Raw genomic sequence first — 15,132 nt, forward strand, 5'->3', positions numbered from 1 at the left:
GGTTTGTGATAGAAATTATCCCATTAGTACATCCATCTGCCCCATGCCTTCACTAGACAGAGAAGTCCCTGATATAGGGGCATTTTCACCATGGTTCTATTTCTGGACAATACACTTTCAACCAGAAACTTAAACTCATATTCCTATCAATGACTGATGAGCTGTAACCTGGCACAACTGTTTGCATTATCTAGTGAAGTTTGAAAACGTCCATTCCATATGACCCAGCAAATTCTATCCCTATATGTACATGACACACACCTATACAAATGAACTTAACCAAGAATGTTCATAGTAGCATTGTTAATAGCCCCAAACTGGAAGGAATCTAGATGTCTATCAATAATAGAGTGAATAAATTATGGTCTGTTCAAACAGCAGACTACTATACAGAAATTGGAATGAATGAACTACAGCTGCACACAACGTGGATGAATGTCACAAGCACAATGCTAGAATAAGATACAAAACAGCATGACTCCATTTATATAAAATACAAAATTAAATAAAACTAGGTTGTTGAGGGATACGAAGGTAGTAATAAGAAAAACAAAGAACATGATTATCACAGAATTCAGAATAGTCATTGTCTCTAGGGAATGAGAAGCTGTAACCAGGAAGGGACCCATGAAGGGTTCAGAAGTGCTGGCGTTGTTCTATTTCTTGAAGAGGTGCTAGTTACACAGTGGTTCACTTTATAATTTTTCATTAAATTGTATACAGATCTACTGAATTAATATGTATAGATAGATATTTCAAACGCACATGCAAAAAAGAGCTTTCTGACACAGTCCACCAGCTCTACCTACAGTTTTGCCCTAGCCTAAAGTGTGACAACAAAGGACCATTCTTTTCCCCTTTTCAGCAAAGCAAGGGGTTAATTTATCATTTCTTCATGCAGCTACAATTAGAAATCACAATCCAATGTGACAATTAGGAAAAAACTAGTGGAGCATTTAAGTGAAGCCTGGAAAGGACTTAAAACCTCTGGAACAAAATGCAGGGCAACTACCTACAAAGAAATTGAAAAGAACAGGTGTTCATATAACACTTCATTCTGAGGCTGAGGAATAAAAGACCATTACAGATAAACGGTGGTCATTTAAAAAGTACACTAGCGGGCTTCCCTGGTGGCACAGTGGTTAAGAATCCGCCTGCCAATGCAGGGGACACAGGTTTGAGCCCTGATCCAGGAAGATTCCCACATGTCACGGAGCAACTAAGCCTGTGCGCCACAACTACTGAGCCTGCGCTCTAGAGCCCACGAACCACAACTACTGAAGCCCACACGCCTAGACCCCGTGCTCCGCAACAAGAGAAGACACTAAAATGAGAAGCCCGCGCACCACAACGAAGAGTAGCCCCCACTCGTCGCAACTAGAGAAAGCCCGCGCACAGCAACAAAGACCCAACGCAGCCAAAAATAAATTAATAAAAAATATAAATTAATTAATTTAAATTAAAATAAAAAGTACACAAGCAAGAAGCATGGCATATCAAAGACAAACTTGTACTTGATTAAATTAAAAGAAGGCACGCAAGCTTGAAGAAAGAAATCCCTGATTCTGAAGCTGTCATGATGGAGGATAGCCACACCCAGAGCCCCTAATTTTGGTTACCTTTTGGAGCAATTCAGATTTACATAAAACTTCAACCACAATTTGATCTTTCCTTTAAAATGGCAACATAAGTGGAAAGGGGTTGTGGAAAGGCAGAGATTCATGGAGAGGTACACAAATTATTCATCACAGAGGACTGGAAGCAGGACATCTTTTAACAGGGAAATCTTAGTTAATGAGCTTATGAAAAAATATTATCTACAGACACCAATTTAAAAGGCAGACCTCAAACGTAACGATTAAAAATTCCAGAAAAAGCAGGCCTAAATGGTGTATTAGTATTTTAAGTGTATCCTAGATAAACTTGACTGCTTGTCTTTGAACCATTTGGATCCTTAGAAAAGCTGATGCCTTGTCATGCTAAAACCTGAAAGTTGCACTGACTTACATTTTAAGAGGAAAGAACTGTTCAAGCAGCAAATTGGCTGGCTTCAAAGATGCAGTTCCCCCACATATTCAATTTTCCAGCACCTACTAATTTCTGGCAGACAGCACCCAGAATGACTGGCAGGATTTCTAACGTTTCAATATTACCAGGAAAAATACTGCACACATATTTCCAGCATATGAATAATTCTAACTCACCAGTCACCATGTTGCATGCATTTCTGGTGCTTGTCCTGAGTTCTTAAGACCTGTAACATTCTAAAGAAGACAGAACAAAGAAGTTCCTTCCATCCTCAGCCTCTTTTTAAATTTTAAGCTTGTTCTTAAAATAATACAGTATATTAGGAATTTTCTAATAATACAGTATTTTTAGGTAGTTTTCTACCCCCACCATTTTCAAATTTAATTGCTAATTTTAGTTTCACTTAGTTTCTTTTTCCTTAAATTTAATGCAGCAAGACTATAAAACATAAACTAGTACATATTTTGTCTTAGAAAAAAGAAGTACCTATTTCTCTGGACAAATCTAGAACTCCCCTGGCACCAGAACACAGTGCTGGGATTTAAAAAAATAAAAAAGCTGAAAAGGATTGAAATCCTGTATCAAAAGTGACTTTTGCAGGCAGATTTCTGATCTGCTTGGGATCTTCGGACTTACAAAAGAAGGCAAAGCACTGATTATCAGATTGTTCAATTTCGTTCTGAGCAACTTTTTGGCTGAGCAATAGCGGGCCCTTTAACCTAACAGAGTACAAGTAAGCCCCTCCCAACCAAACAGAGGAAAAGGCTGCATTTCAGGATTTAAAGTGGCAATTTACAGCTTGGGTAGTTTCACAGCGTCCACAGACGTGGATCCCCTTACGGAGCGCACAGAGGTGACGTCTAAGAACTGCGCTTTAATGAAAAATTACTTTCTAATGACAAGAAAACAAATACCACTGAAGGGCCTTTTAGGATTTGCCTTCCCTCTCCAGCACAAAGCATCAAAACAAGGTGAGGAAGTCGAAGGGGTTCTCTGCCCTTACAGACGAACAGAGCTCGGTTTCAGAATCAGGGTAGCACCCTCCCAAGTACCCACCCTGCACATGGGCCTCGGGACACCTCATTCTTAGAGAGCCAGCAATCTCGCCCACTTCGCAGAGGAGCGGGGCCGCAAGCCAGACCGCAAAGCAGGTTGGTTTCTCCTCAGGCCTAGGCCCTGTTGGTCCGGGGACGTCACCTGAGCAGGAAGGGTCCAACCCACAACCTTCTCCAAACTGCAAGCTGCCCGCCCGCCGTCCCTCCCCGCAGCAGGGGTGTCCTGTGCGCCCGCGCAGCGGTGCCGCCACCCAACAGCAGGCCGCGCGCCTGCCCGCGACCCCCGACTTCGGGGCGCGCGCCCCAGAAAGCCGCTCTGGCCGACGGGCTGCAACTCCAGGAGCCGAGATATCCGCGCCGGGAACGCGCACGTCAGCGGCCACGAGCACCGGGAGGGCCGCACAGCGCGCGCGCCCCCGAGCATATAAACAGCCCCGGCCGCGCGCGCCCACCAGCGCGCATTCGCGCGCCGAGCCCACCCGAATCCCCGAACCGCCCCTCCCCCACCCAGAGGGCGGGGGCGTGCGAGCCCTGGGTCTTTCTCGGCTCCGGAGCCGCCCCGAGGTCTCCAGGGCCCAGTGGCAGCGGCCCGCCCGCCCCCGCCCGCCGTTGTGTGGGGTGGGCCCGCTGTCTCAGGCCCGCAACCCCGCCATATCCCTGCCCCCACTGGAGCCCTCACCCGGCGACGTCGCCGCCGCCGCCGCCGCCGCCGTTCTACCCGCCGGCCCCGCCGCACCGCTCGGGGCCCCGGTTCTGCCGTCGCCGCTCCAAGACCGACAGGATTTTCCCCTCACAGCTCCCTGGGCGCCATCTTACATTCAACCCTCATAGCCAATGAGTGCCGAAAGCCTTTCTCGCGATGATTGGAGCGTCGAATCCCGCGAGAACTAAGGCTGCCTCCTGGCCAGACTTAAAGGGAACGCTTCTGCAGAGGAGAGAGGCCGAGCCTAGGGCTGCAGTAGCGGCAGGAGCCCGGGGTGTAGGGCGGAGCGTACCGCCCTCAGACGCCCCTCCGTGTGGGGCGGAGCCAGGGCCGGAGATCGGCCTAGCCCTGGAGCCTGGGCAGGCCTGGGCTTGAAGCTTACTCTCAGGACCCTTCTGCCGCCTGCCGGGGCCTCCTTCTCGCAGCCTCACGCGGTGCGGAGACCAGCCTCTTACTTAAGGTGGCCCCCACAGCCTCTGACCTAGGCCTGGCGCCTCCAGCCGCACCCCACCTGGGAAGCCCTGGGTCACTCTCCTCCAGGAGTCCCTAGCATCTAGGACCAACCCCTCACCCTCTACCTGCTGTCATCCTAATTCAGCCTTCCGCAGTCCAGTCCACCTTAAAGCGGGCCTCGGGTAGCCTGGTGTTTGTATACAGGGAAAATGTGGAGGGTGTTAAAGCTGCAGGCACACGCCGGCTTCACCAGTAGCCCACACTGCCCCAGAGGGGCATAGGCTATCATACTGTTTCTTAAAAAGGCCTCTGGAGCTTTGCACTTGTTCATCCTTCCCTGGCAAACTCCTAGTCCTTTGGGGTTCCCCTCAGGAGTCACTTCTGAGAGTAGTCTTCAGAGGCCCAGGCTGGGTCAGAAACCTCCTCCAGCCTCACACAGTCCCCAAGGAGACATCTGCACAATACCTGGTCGCCTCTGTCTCCCCAACTAGGTGGTGGACTTAGAAGGCCACCACACAGGTCTTCCTCATCTCACTGTGCCTGGCACATAGTAGGTACTCAATAATTATTTTTTAATGACTGTACTAGTAGCCAGGCCTCTCCATCTGCCTAGGCATGCAGGCAGACACAAACCTTCCAGGTCCCTCTGACACAGGGCTCCTAACAGTGGAGCAGCATCCCAGGACCCACCATTCCCTCAGACCAGGTGCAGAAGATAACGAATCAGGCCCAGGCCTCAGCCCTCAAGCATCAAGAAGTGCACCAGTGGTTTCAAAGCTGTCAGTACTGCTCTGTGTGTAGCGTACCTTCCCCCTCCCTGAGCATGACTCTAAGGCCCTTGGGTGCTAGGAGACCAGAGAAAGAACACAGACCCCAGGGGGATTTAGCTGTTCTTTATTAACATGGAGTCTGGGTACCCCTCGCCTCCAGAAGGTTGAGGTAGGTCCACAGGACTTCCAGTTCACACTTTTCCTGGGTCCTCCTTCAGTGTGACGGTCCGGTTGAAGACAAGCTGGAGGGCAGAGGGGGAGGAATGACCACCAAGCCAGAACCAGGCCAGAAGGCCTAAGTGGGTCTCACCAGACACCCCACTCCAACCCTCACTTCATCCCAGAGGAGCTGAGGGCCAAGAAACTCTAGTTACCAGTAACTTTTTGACTTTGGCTAAAGGACTGGATGGCTCTGGGTCTCCATTTTATATGAATTATAACAATCCCTATGCCTGTCCCCTACCTTGAGGAATAAAAAAGGGTTCATACAAAATTTTGTGCACAGACTTAACCTCTGAGCCTGTTTCCTCATCGGTAGAACATGAACCCCACCTCAGGTGGTGAAAATTAAGTAAGGAAATGTCAGCAAAGTGCTTGGCACAGAGAATGGCAGCCACCACCATCATTGTTGCGGAAAGGTAAATTCAAGCACCTGTCCCTGGCGGCTGTCTGGATCCACAGAAAAGTAACCAAGCCGTTCAAACTGGAACTTGTCAAAGGGCTTTGCCAGGGCCACAGAACAGTCCACTAATGCTGCCTCGACCACTTGTAGTGATGCCTGTGGGCAGAGAACTCAGGTGGCCATCCAGCCAGAAAGGCCCACCACCCTCACCCCATACCCCATGAGCCTACCGGGTTCAAGTCACTTAAGAATCCACCAGGCACCTCAGCAGGATCCTCAGGGTTCTTGTGCTGAAATCTGCAGCCAGAGTAAAGGTCAGACTCCAGCTGGGCAGCCACAGCAAGCAATGCCCATCTTGTACCTGCCCCAACACCAGCTCTGTTCACTCACAGTCGCTCGTAGAGGCGAATCTCACACGTCAGAGGCTGTGATACCCAGTGAATAAATGCCTTGGGCTTTTCTCCAGCATCTGCCCGTCTGCAGGTCACCTCAAGGCTTTCCACACAGCCACTGGGGCCCTGGAAGTCAAGGGGCCTGCAATCAGACTTGGACACCACTACCAAGACTGCAGCTGCACCCAGATCCTCACCCCAGCAGGCACTGTGGTAGGAAGGCTGCAGCTGGCTCTCACCTTGACAACATGCTGCAGCTCGATGATGTAGCCTGTATGCCTCAGGCCCACGGGCTGGCCCCATGCCAGGCGCTTATAGCCTGGCTCTGGCTCCTAGAGATAGGAAGTGGGGTGGACACAAGAGGCTGCAAGGGTCGGGCAGGTACAAGAGGCTTCTCCCACCCCTACGTCTGGCAAGGATTGGTTTGACTGAAGCAGGGAGTAGATGGACTGATAGAAGAAGAGATGAAGGGCCCTCAGGACTGGGCCCAGGAACAAACAGGACCCTTCACCACCCCCATTCACCTCTTTGAAGTCAGTCCTTTCAATGAAGACAATGGGTCCAAAGGGAATCTGATGGAAGCCCTTGGTCTCATCAGCTGGGAAGTTGGGTACCTGAATGTCCAAGGACTATAGTAGGAGATAAGTGTCTGAGTCACACTAGGCACTGGGATTCCCACACCTAAACCCAGGTGCAACCCCCAACACACACACACACACACACACACACACTCTGAAGGAGACTTACCTTGGCAGCAGGAAAATTGGTGATGACCACCTGTAATGGCTCCAGCACAGCCATGGCCCGAGGGGCTGTGTCATTCAGCACATCACGCACACAGGCTTCTAGCAGATGTGGTTCCATTGTGGTCTGTGCCACTGTCACTCCCACCTAGCAGGAAAGGACAGCATCAGTCACAGCCACAAACACATACCACTGTGCTCAGCCCCCACCTGCCCACTCAGCCCACTCGGCTATACCCGAGCACAGAAGTTGTTGATGGCCTCAGGCGGGAAGCCCCTCCGACGTAAGGCTGTGAGCGTGAAGAGCCGTGGGTCGTCCCAATCCCTGTGGGCGAGGTGGTGGTGAGAAAACCTATGGCAACACATGCTACTAGTACCACCAACCTTCATTAGCCAAAGAGCCACACCTACCGCACAGCGCCAGCTGCCACAAGCTGGAGAATCTTCCTCTTAGAGACAACAGCATAGTGCAGATTGAGGCGGCCATACTCCCACTGCACAGGACAATAGACGTCCAGTGCATTGCACAGCCAGAAGTAGGAAGAGCGTCTGGGGTGGGAGGGCAGAGTCAAGACTGGCCACCTCCAACCAGGGAGAGACCGGCAGGAAGGGCTGCTGGAATCCCACTGGCCCTCCCCTCCCCACGGGCCCAGCTCCCTCACCGGGCCTGGAATTCCTTGGTGCAGAGTGAGTGGGTGATATGCTCGATGGAGTCACAGAGGCAGTGTGTGTAGTCATAGGTGGGGTAGATGCACCTGCAGGGCATAGGCAGTGGGCCCCACCATTCGGCCCCACTCTGCCCTACCCGTGGCCCACCCGCCACTCTACAACTCCGCAACCCCACCCCAAGTTCACACCAACCAAGTGTCCCCTGTGCGGTGGTGCGGTGTATACTTGACTCGATAGGCCACAGGGTCCATCTTGCCATCCTCCATCACCAGCTTCATCCGCAGTGTGGCCTCACCCTCTGCAAACTTGCCCTTGCGCATTGCCTGAAAGGGAGCAAGGGCTCAGGCTGCCACTCAGCACAAGGGCATCTCATTCTCAGTATCTTGGCCCACCTAGACCCAACTGCACCCCCAGAGCCCCACCTCGAAGAGTAGCAAGGACTCCTCTGTGGGACGGTCTCTCCAGGGTGAGGGCAGTGGGTTGTGGCCTTTGAGCTCCTCTCCTCGCTGGTGGCACACATAGGCCTGACCCCTATGAGGAAGGGGTGTGAATGCCCAGCATGGATGTGCCCTGGTCAGTCTGCCTGGCTCCACATCATGGCTCTGGCCTCACCTGCGGATGAGCTCCTCGGCCCACGCATACAGCTGGTCAAAATAGTTGGAGGCATATGTCACCTTGTAAGGTATGTAACCTGGGGCAGAATGAGATGGTATTAGCAACCAATCAGGGACACCCAATGGCAGGCCATGGCCCAGGGAGAGGCCCACTGATAAGCAGTTCTGCCCAGGCCTTCCCCAACCCATACCCAGCCAGGCCACCATGTCGCAGATGGCAGTGAAGAACTTTGCTTCCTCCTTCTCAGGGTTGGTGTCATCAAAGCGCAGGAAACAGATCCCATTGTTGGCCTAGGAAAGTTGCAGTATCTGTGAGCTCCCACATCATCGGTTCCTACAATCCATCTCATCAAACTGGGACATTCTCAGAGCTCTCCCACATCAGAATTGAAAATATCTTTCACTCACCTTCCTGTATCTAAATGCCCTAATAAACAAGGCATCTCATACTAACGTGGGACACAGCATAGCCTCTTCCTAAGCCCAAGAGGTTGCACTGGGAATTTCCCCAAATGTGAACTCACTGCCTCACCAAGAGTTTTTCCTCAATGAGCCCAATTGGGTGGATTCCTAGGTATCTATCACACATTCCTAGGTATCCCCTCCAAGGCCTCTGTCTGCTCTGGGACACTTTATGGGAGCAGCAGGAAAAGTAGGGATACCTCTCTGGTACCTAGTCACGGGAGCAGCAAGCAGTTATGCCGCTTGCCAAGTCCCCAGACACACCCACCTTGGCATAGCCAAAGTTGAAGTTGATGGCTTTGGCATGTCCAATGTGCAGGATTCCATTGGGTTCTGGCGGGAACCGGGTACGTACCTGAGATAAGAGGAATGGGAGCGGAGGAATCAGGTCAGAGCTCAGACTACACTAAAGGATGACCCTTCCCAGGGAGGCCATGGTGATAGGTAGGGCAGGGTAGTATGGAGGCAGCCCCAGGCAAGTGATGATAGCACTAGCTAGCCTGGCAACACTCTCACACACCTGTCCTCCAGTGATCTCCAGGTGCTGCTTCAGTAGATCCATGGTATGTGGAGTGGTCACATAGCCCGGGGTCTTGTAGTTCTCACCTGCCAGGGCCAGAACAAGCCTGATGATACCAGGCTGCAGCCCAGGGCTCCCTATCCCAGGGACCTGACTACAAGAATTGCTATTAAGATCCAGCCCTCCACAAGAAAAGAAAACCCTCTTACACTGTTGGTGGGAAAGTAAATTGGTGAAGCCATATGGAAAACAGTATGCAGTTTCCTCAAAAAACTAAAAATGGAGTTTCCATATGATCTAGCAATCCCACTAATGGGCATATACTCAGACAAAACTATAATTCAAAAAGATACATGCACCACTACGTTCACAGCAACACTACTTATAATAGCCAAGACATGGAAACAACCTAAATGTCCACCGTTAGATGAATGGATAAAGAAAATGTGGAACATATATACAATGGAATATTACTCAGCCCTTAAAAAGAATGAAATAATGCCATTTGTAGCATCATGGATGGACCTAGAGATTATTATACTACGCAAAGTCAGTCAGAAAGACAAATACAATATGATATTACTTATAGGTGGAATCTAAAATACGACATAAATGAACATATCTACAAAACAGACAGACTCACTGACATAAAGAACAGACTTGTGGTTGCCAACGGGGGGAGGAGGGATAAGGGAGGAAAGTACTGGGAGTTTGGGATTAGCAGATGTAAACTATCATATATAGGATGAATAAACAACAAGTTCCTACTGTATAGCACAGGGAACTGTATTCAGTATCCTGTGATAAACCATAATGGAAAAAAATATATATATGTATAACTGAGTCACTTTGCTGTACAGCAGAAATTAAACACAACATTACAAATCAATTATACTTCAATAAAATTAAAAAAAAAAAAAAAAGATCCAGCCCTCCACCGAGTTTCAACCTGCCTGCTCACCAGGCTTGTGGAACTTAAGCGCCTCGCCTCGGAGCTGCTCCATCAGAGACAGGGTCTGAACAACAGTCTCACCTGCAGAGAACAGACCAAGGAAAACTTATTCTCTGGATACAGCTACCACATCCAGCTCAGGGAGGTGCCTGTTGATACTACCCATATCCTGGAACCAGAATAGAACCAAGCAGTCCCCTCTTCCCCTAACCCCAGAGACAAGAGATACAGAGCCAGACTTCTCAGGCCTCCTCTGACTAGTTTCTGGGTAAAGGAAACACCAGAAATTCCAGTCTTGCAGCAGAAGACAGAGTGTTGATTAAGCCAACGGCCTGAGGAGTCTGGGCTATAATGACCCATCAGGTGGAAAACCCAGATATCAGGGAGTTGAATGTGACAGGAGCCTCAAGCCTCTCACCATTCTCCACCACATCCTTTGCTGTTCTTCGGTCTGTTTCTTCTGGCCGAGCCTTGGCCACCTGAGAGAAGTTCAAAAGTTGGGTCAACGTCTCGGGATCACTGGGGTCAGATACTCCCTTCTCCAGCCTGAAGTTTCACCCTACCCCACCTCATTCCCAGGACCCAAGACCATGCTCAGTCCCACCTTGGGCTTCTTCTCCAGATCAGTCTCCGTCTTGGGACCCAGGAGGTGGAGGACCTGAGCAGAGACCAGAGTCAGAGCTGGGACAGGAGCCCATGACTGACTCAACCCACCCATCCAGCTAAGGGCTTCTTGGTTCTGTCTACTGGCACCACCTTGAAAAACCTACCTAGCCCATCCCACCTCTGCTCCTCACATGGTTCTGCGGCCTCAAATGCTTTTTCCCTCCTGAGGGTCCTGGGCTCAGGTAACAAAAACAGCCATTTACAGAAAGGAACTGTGGGCCCAGCATCAAGATATGCCATCTACCTCAACCATCACCCTCTTGTGATTCTCTGCCAGCACGCTGAGATGAAGGCCACATCACCCTTATTTACAAGATGAGGAAACTGAGGTTCAGCGTAAAGCAACTCACCCCAACTTAGGCAGAACCCAGAGGCCCAAGTCTTTCACTGTCCAACCGGGTGCTGCTCCCTCTACCCCAAGCTCTACTATCCACCATCAGAATAGGAATAGGCTTTCTTCCCCTTCCACCACCATTTATCCCTCAGTGGACTCTAGACACTGTCTCTGGCAGGGTCTTTGCCTGCTTCAGCTCAAGGAGGCACCCACCTGCATGTCTACTTCGTGCTTGATCATTTTGCCATCTGCCCACTTGAGTGCAGCCCGAGCCTCTCCTAGAAATATGGGCAGAGGGAGCTGCAGAAAGGCAAAGCAGGACGTTGCCCACCCTCCTTCCCAAGAAAAGAACCTGGCTGACCTCAAAAACCACAGCCAGACCACTTTTAATGTGTTCCTATTCCTCTTCCCACCTCCCTCTCACCCATGCAGAAGAGAAGGCATGACTAGAGAGAATAACATAGTCCCCTGCCCCAGGCCCTGCTCACCCATCAGCAGTCCCATATTGAAGCGGTAACGCTCTACTAGGAGCTGGGGTCGGTGGCGATTTATGGCAGCCTCCACCTACAGAAAGCCAAACCATGTGGTTCAAGAAAGTGTCCTTCAGAAATGCTCTAGGAACCCACACCCTCACCCTGGGTCTTCCTGGTTGGAAAGGCTGAGCCACTCCTTTTCAGGTTCAGTGCTAAGGAGGCAACCAATGCCTGGGGAAAGACTCACAGCCTCCTCAATCTGCTCTGGGGTCACCACAACGCCCACACCGCATTCCTGCTCAAAGACCATGGTGTTGATGGGGTCCAGGGGATGACTCCGCACATACTCAAGGGCAGCTGAAAAAAGAGAGCCAATGAATTTGTGGCATCTCAGCTCCAGGAAGTAGGAAGACAAAGCCCTAATCCGATCCATGAAACCCCAATTAGTTTGGCCTCCTGGGAAATTAAGTCTTGCACCTTTAGAGAAGCCCTGAGGTCACAGGAAAGAAGCAAGTGCTCTGAGGGAAACTCCCTCAGACCTACATTTCTCTAGTCCGTCTCACCAGAGGTGGCCCTCTCCATCCCTCAGTGCCAGGGCCTGGGTTTAGAGGGGAATGCAGAACTAATAATGCAGAGAGACGCTGAGGGACTTCGCAGAATGGGTAGATAGGGACCTTGGCTGAGAAGAGGAGTTGGAGGTGGAAGCGGCAGGACAGGCAGGGGTCTCACCGCTCAGCTGGGTCTCCGTATGGATCTTCCTATTGGCTATGTAGCTCACGAGAAAAGAGAGACGCCGCGGATCCCGGAGTCGGGAGGCCAAGCCATAGAGCAGGGTCCCGGTAGCCTTGTCGATGGTGCAGCCCAGAGTCTGTTGCGCCTGAGGTCAGAGGAGTCAGGAGATAAGCCCCATGACCAGTAAGAAAGGCCTGAACAAGACAAGGTAGGTTGGTTGGGGTCAGGACCCGGCCTGGCGCTGCGCTGGGGAACAGTCGGCAGCCCGGACCAGGGATTGGGTTCGCACCTGGGTCGCCGCCTCGCGCAGCTGCGCGCTCAGAGCCGTGTTCTTGAGCGTCTCGCGGGCCTTGTGTTCGCTCAGGCCGAGGCCGGTGAAGAGCGACAGGGAGTCCAGAGCTGCCATTGCTGGGACGCCGGAAACCGAAAGAAAACTTTGGGGCCAATCTGCGCATTGGCATTAGCTCACTGGCCAATAGGAGAGCGACGCCGTCAGGGAGAGCCAATGGTGTCCTTCCTTGGCTGGAGGGGGCGGGGCTCTCCAGGGTTGTCAGCGCCATTGAAAGGGCAGAGGGCGGCCTTTCCGGCCTTTCAAGGCGCTTCACTTCCGTCTTCGTGCTCCAGGTCCCTAGAAGGGGTAGTGGCGACGGGACTTCAGGGGGTGATTTGCCGCGGACCTGGAGGGAAGGTGTTCAGCACCAAGGCAGGAGGCAAACATGGGCATGGCTCTTTGCTCTTCGACTTTTCTCCTTCAGCCCTGGAAACCTCGGGACCATCCCAATTCTGTTCTTGGGAACAAATGTGAGTCCCTATCGCGTTTCTGACGTCAAAGCTTTGGAGTTGTCACGGAAACATTTGAACAAAATGAAGCCCGGGAAATTCTGTCAAGACTCGAGCACAGAGAATGTCTGAAATGGCCCATCGATGGGCCCCAAAAGTCTGGCACTTTTTGAGAACCCACCTGGACACACACCTGGCCAGGAAGGGCCTCGCTTAAGTTCTGTGATGATTTGGTTTAAACTCTCCTGTCTGGGAATTCCCTGGTTGTCCAGTGGTTAGGACTGTGCGCTCTCACTGCTGAGCGCCTGGGTTCAATCCCTGGTCAGGGAACTAAGATCCCACAAGCCACGTGGTGTGGCCAAAAAAATCTCTTGTCATACTTACCCCCCTTACCAACACATGCATATGTCAGGAAAACCACAAGCAGATTAGACCTTGAAATCCACATGCAGGTGTTTGACAGGATATTTTATTGAAGTTGGGATAGGGTGGGACAGAGGAGGTAGAATAATCATGATGATGTTCTTGGGGGTCTCCCCAGTCTCATTGGACTTCCAGGACCTGCTGAGAATCATTAGGCTGAAACTGAACATACAACCTGTTTTCCTTATGGAACTGGAGCTGCTGGTGGTGACATGATGAGGAGATGCCCAAATTGGGGATGGGAACTCAGGCTCTTAGAGGCCTTGTCATCACTGATACTACCGGACCTTCAAGCACTGGGCAGGATCCTGACTGCAGTCTGTATCCATAGTGTATCCTTGTTTGTTACTATATCCTACTAATGAGCGAGTCCATTTCTGGGCCCCACATGATGCCAGGTTCTGCCCAGTGCCACACTCCGCATCAGTATCCAGAGCCAGCCCTGTGTCTTGGCTCCCCATGGCACTTTGGCCCCAGCCTGATGCCCAGCCCAGCCAAGGCCAGGAGCAGGCATTAAGCAGGAGTTGCAGTGCAGTGGTGCCACAGACAGGCACTAAGAAGCAGAACCGCAGCCACGCCAGCCCTGTGCTGAGTCCACAGCTGCAGGTGTCTAGCTCACCACAAAGATGCCTAAGAAGAGCAGGGTACCTGATGCCACCCAAAGACCCATTACAGCACCATGACCACCAACACTAAGTCCTGCAGGTCTAGTGATGGCCCCCTCAGTGGGGTCAGGGCCTGTACCCTCTTTCCTGGTTCCCTCATAGTGCTGACCCTGTGGCTCCATGGCACAGGATGAGGCAGTTGCCCCTACCAAGAATGCCACAAGTAGTGGCAGGCTAGCCAGTCCTCTGGAGCCCTTTGACTTGCACAGAGCAGAACCATCAAGTTGGATGGGTGCATGCCCAGGGGACTGGCTTGCTCGCATAAGCCTCTGGCACTACTTCAAGGAAGATCAAGAAAGCAATGAACGAGGAGAAAAGCCAGGGAGCAGCCAGCAAGGCCCAGCTGTGGCATGAGAAGAGGCAGAGTCCAGTAGCCAGACCTACGGACAAGTCCCTGTGGCACAGGCTGATGCACAGAAGCAGCAGTGGCCACAGTGCTGAGGGCCATGGCAGCCTTGTGCAAATGCCCCAGAAGGGTAATGTGGCAGGCTCAGCAGCAGCAGGGCTATGGTCAGAGGTGGACAGAGCCCCTTGAGTAGTGCATTCAGCACATGCAGATCACCAGTGGCCAGACACTTGGGGCTGCACACAGTGAAGGCCCAGCACGATCCTGTTGCAGCCCATGCCTAGCAGCCCCTCCAGCAGTGTGCCAGCACCAACACCCAGCTTGGCAATTCCACCATTACCGCAGGGCCTCACAGCCAGCAGTCCAGGCCCCTCTCCATGGCCAGCAACCCCACGTGGCCCTTGTGCTGTTGTCCCAATAGAAGAAACCAATGCTGGTCACAAGGCTAGCTTTCTCCAGGAGCTCCTTCTGCTCTCCACCACCCCTAACTCCCTAACTCCAGCCAAGGAGTACTAGCAGGGCCCACATGCTGAGCTTTTTGTAATACTGACCCCTCAGGCTTGGGGGCAAGATGGACCTGCCAGAATCCTGCCCCACCCCTGCCTGCCTTACACTCTTTCTGGCTTACCTGAACACCTGCCTCAGGAGTACCTTTGCTCCCCATCTCCCCCCAGCTGGAGATGCCCAATCCTAACCCCAAACAGTTGAAGAGAATAGGAGGCAGCATTAT

At 51.8% G+C, this 15,132-nt stretch overlaps 2 protein-coding genes across 6 annotated transcripts in view; both read right to left on the minus strand.

Annotated features, from left to right (window-relative positions):
• Nucleotides 1-3,901, minus strand: part of QRICH1 (glutamine rich 1) — a 54,389-nt gene extending 50,488 nt beyond the window's left edge. Inside the window, exons 1-2 of one of the 3 annotated variants that reach the window (XM_022573204.3) lie at nt 3,085-3,449; nt 2,205-2,264 (exon numbers count right to left, since the gene is read on the minus strand). The gene's annotated coding sequence lies outside the window, so the exon portion shown is untranslated. Of the gene's footprint in view, nt 1-2,204; nt 2,265-3,084; nt 3,450-3,762 lie in introns of those variants that run through there. The other 2 variants (XM_022573201.3, XM_022573203.3) reach the window with 2 other exon arrangements.
• Nucleotides 3,902-5,117: 1,216 nt separating this feature from the next.
• QARS1 (glutaminyl-tRNA synthetase 1) lies at nt 5,118-12,626 on the minus strand. 3 transcript variants are annotated; one of them, XM_022573197.3, is made up of 24 exons: nt 12,478-12,626; nt 12,186-12,333; nt 11,704-11,813; nt 11,472-11,547; nt 11,197-11,261; nt 10,588-10,641; nt 10,402-10,462; nt 9,993-10,064; nt 9,032-9,117; nt 8,780-8,866; nt 8,241-8,340; nt 8,048-8,126; nt 7,858-7,966; nt 7,628-7,758; nt 7,429-7,521; nt 7,178-7,315; nt 7,004-7,091; nt 6,771-6,914; nt 6,548-6,652; nt 6,263-6,355; nt 6,022-6,149; nt 5,862-5,928; nt 5,662-5,787; nt 5,118-5,251 (listed from the first exon to the last, which is right to left on the minus strand). In XM_022573197.3, exons 1-24 carry the CDS (start codon nt 12,592-12,594, stop codon nt 5,201-5,203), a joined length of 2,328 nt encoding a protein of 775 aa, XP_022428905.1. In that variant the 5' UTR covers nt 12,595-12,626; the 3' UTR covers nt 5,118-5,200. The 3 variants fall into 3 exon arrangements, with proteins under 3 accessions (XP_022428905.1, XP_022428907.1, XP_022428906.1); XM_022573199.2 differs by having other exon boundaries at nt 12,186-12,382; nt 12,478-12,581; XM_022573198.2 differs by lacking the exon at nt 8,780-8,866.
• Between the last annotated feature and the right edge of the window lie 2,506 nt (nt 12,627-15,132).

This window comes from Delphinapterus leucas, chromosome 10, assembly GCF_059928025.1.
Source record: "Delphinapterus leucas isolate spDelLeu-1000000601 "Yukka" chromosome 10, BTC_Dleu_Yukka2, whole genome shotgun sequence".
Lineage (NCBI taxonomy): Eukaryota > Metazoa > Chordata > Mammalia > Artiodactyla > Monodontidae > Delphinapterus > Delphinapterus leucas.

What these genes read in the sequence shown, in the direction of transcription:
- QARS1 (XM_022573197.3), bottom strand. Translation starts at nt 12,594, where the DNA reads ATGGCAGCTCTGGACTCCCTGTCGCTCTTCACCGGCCTCGGCCTGAGC. An exon ending in AGCTGCAGCATGTTGTCAAG is followed by an intron (nt 6,150 to 6,262) that starts GTGAGAGCCAGC and finishes CTTGACTTCCAG; the next exon opens with GGCCCCAGTGGCTGTGTGGA. An exon ending in TCTTAAGTGACTTGAACCCG is followed by an intron (nt 5,788 to 5,861) that starts GTAGGCTCATGG and finishes CTCTGCCCACAG; the next exon opens with GCATCACTACAAGTGGTCGA.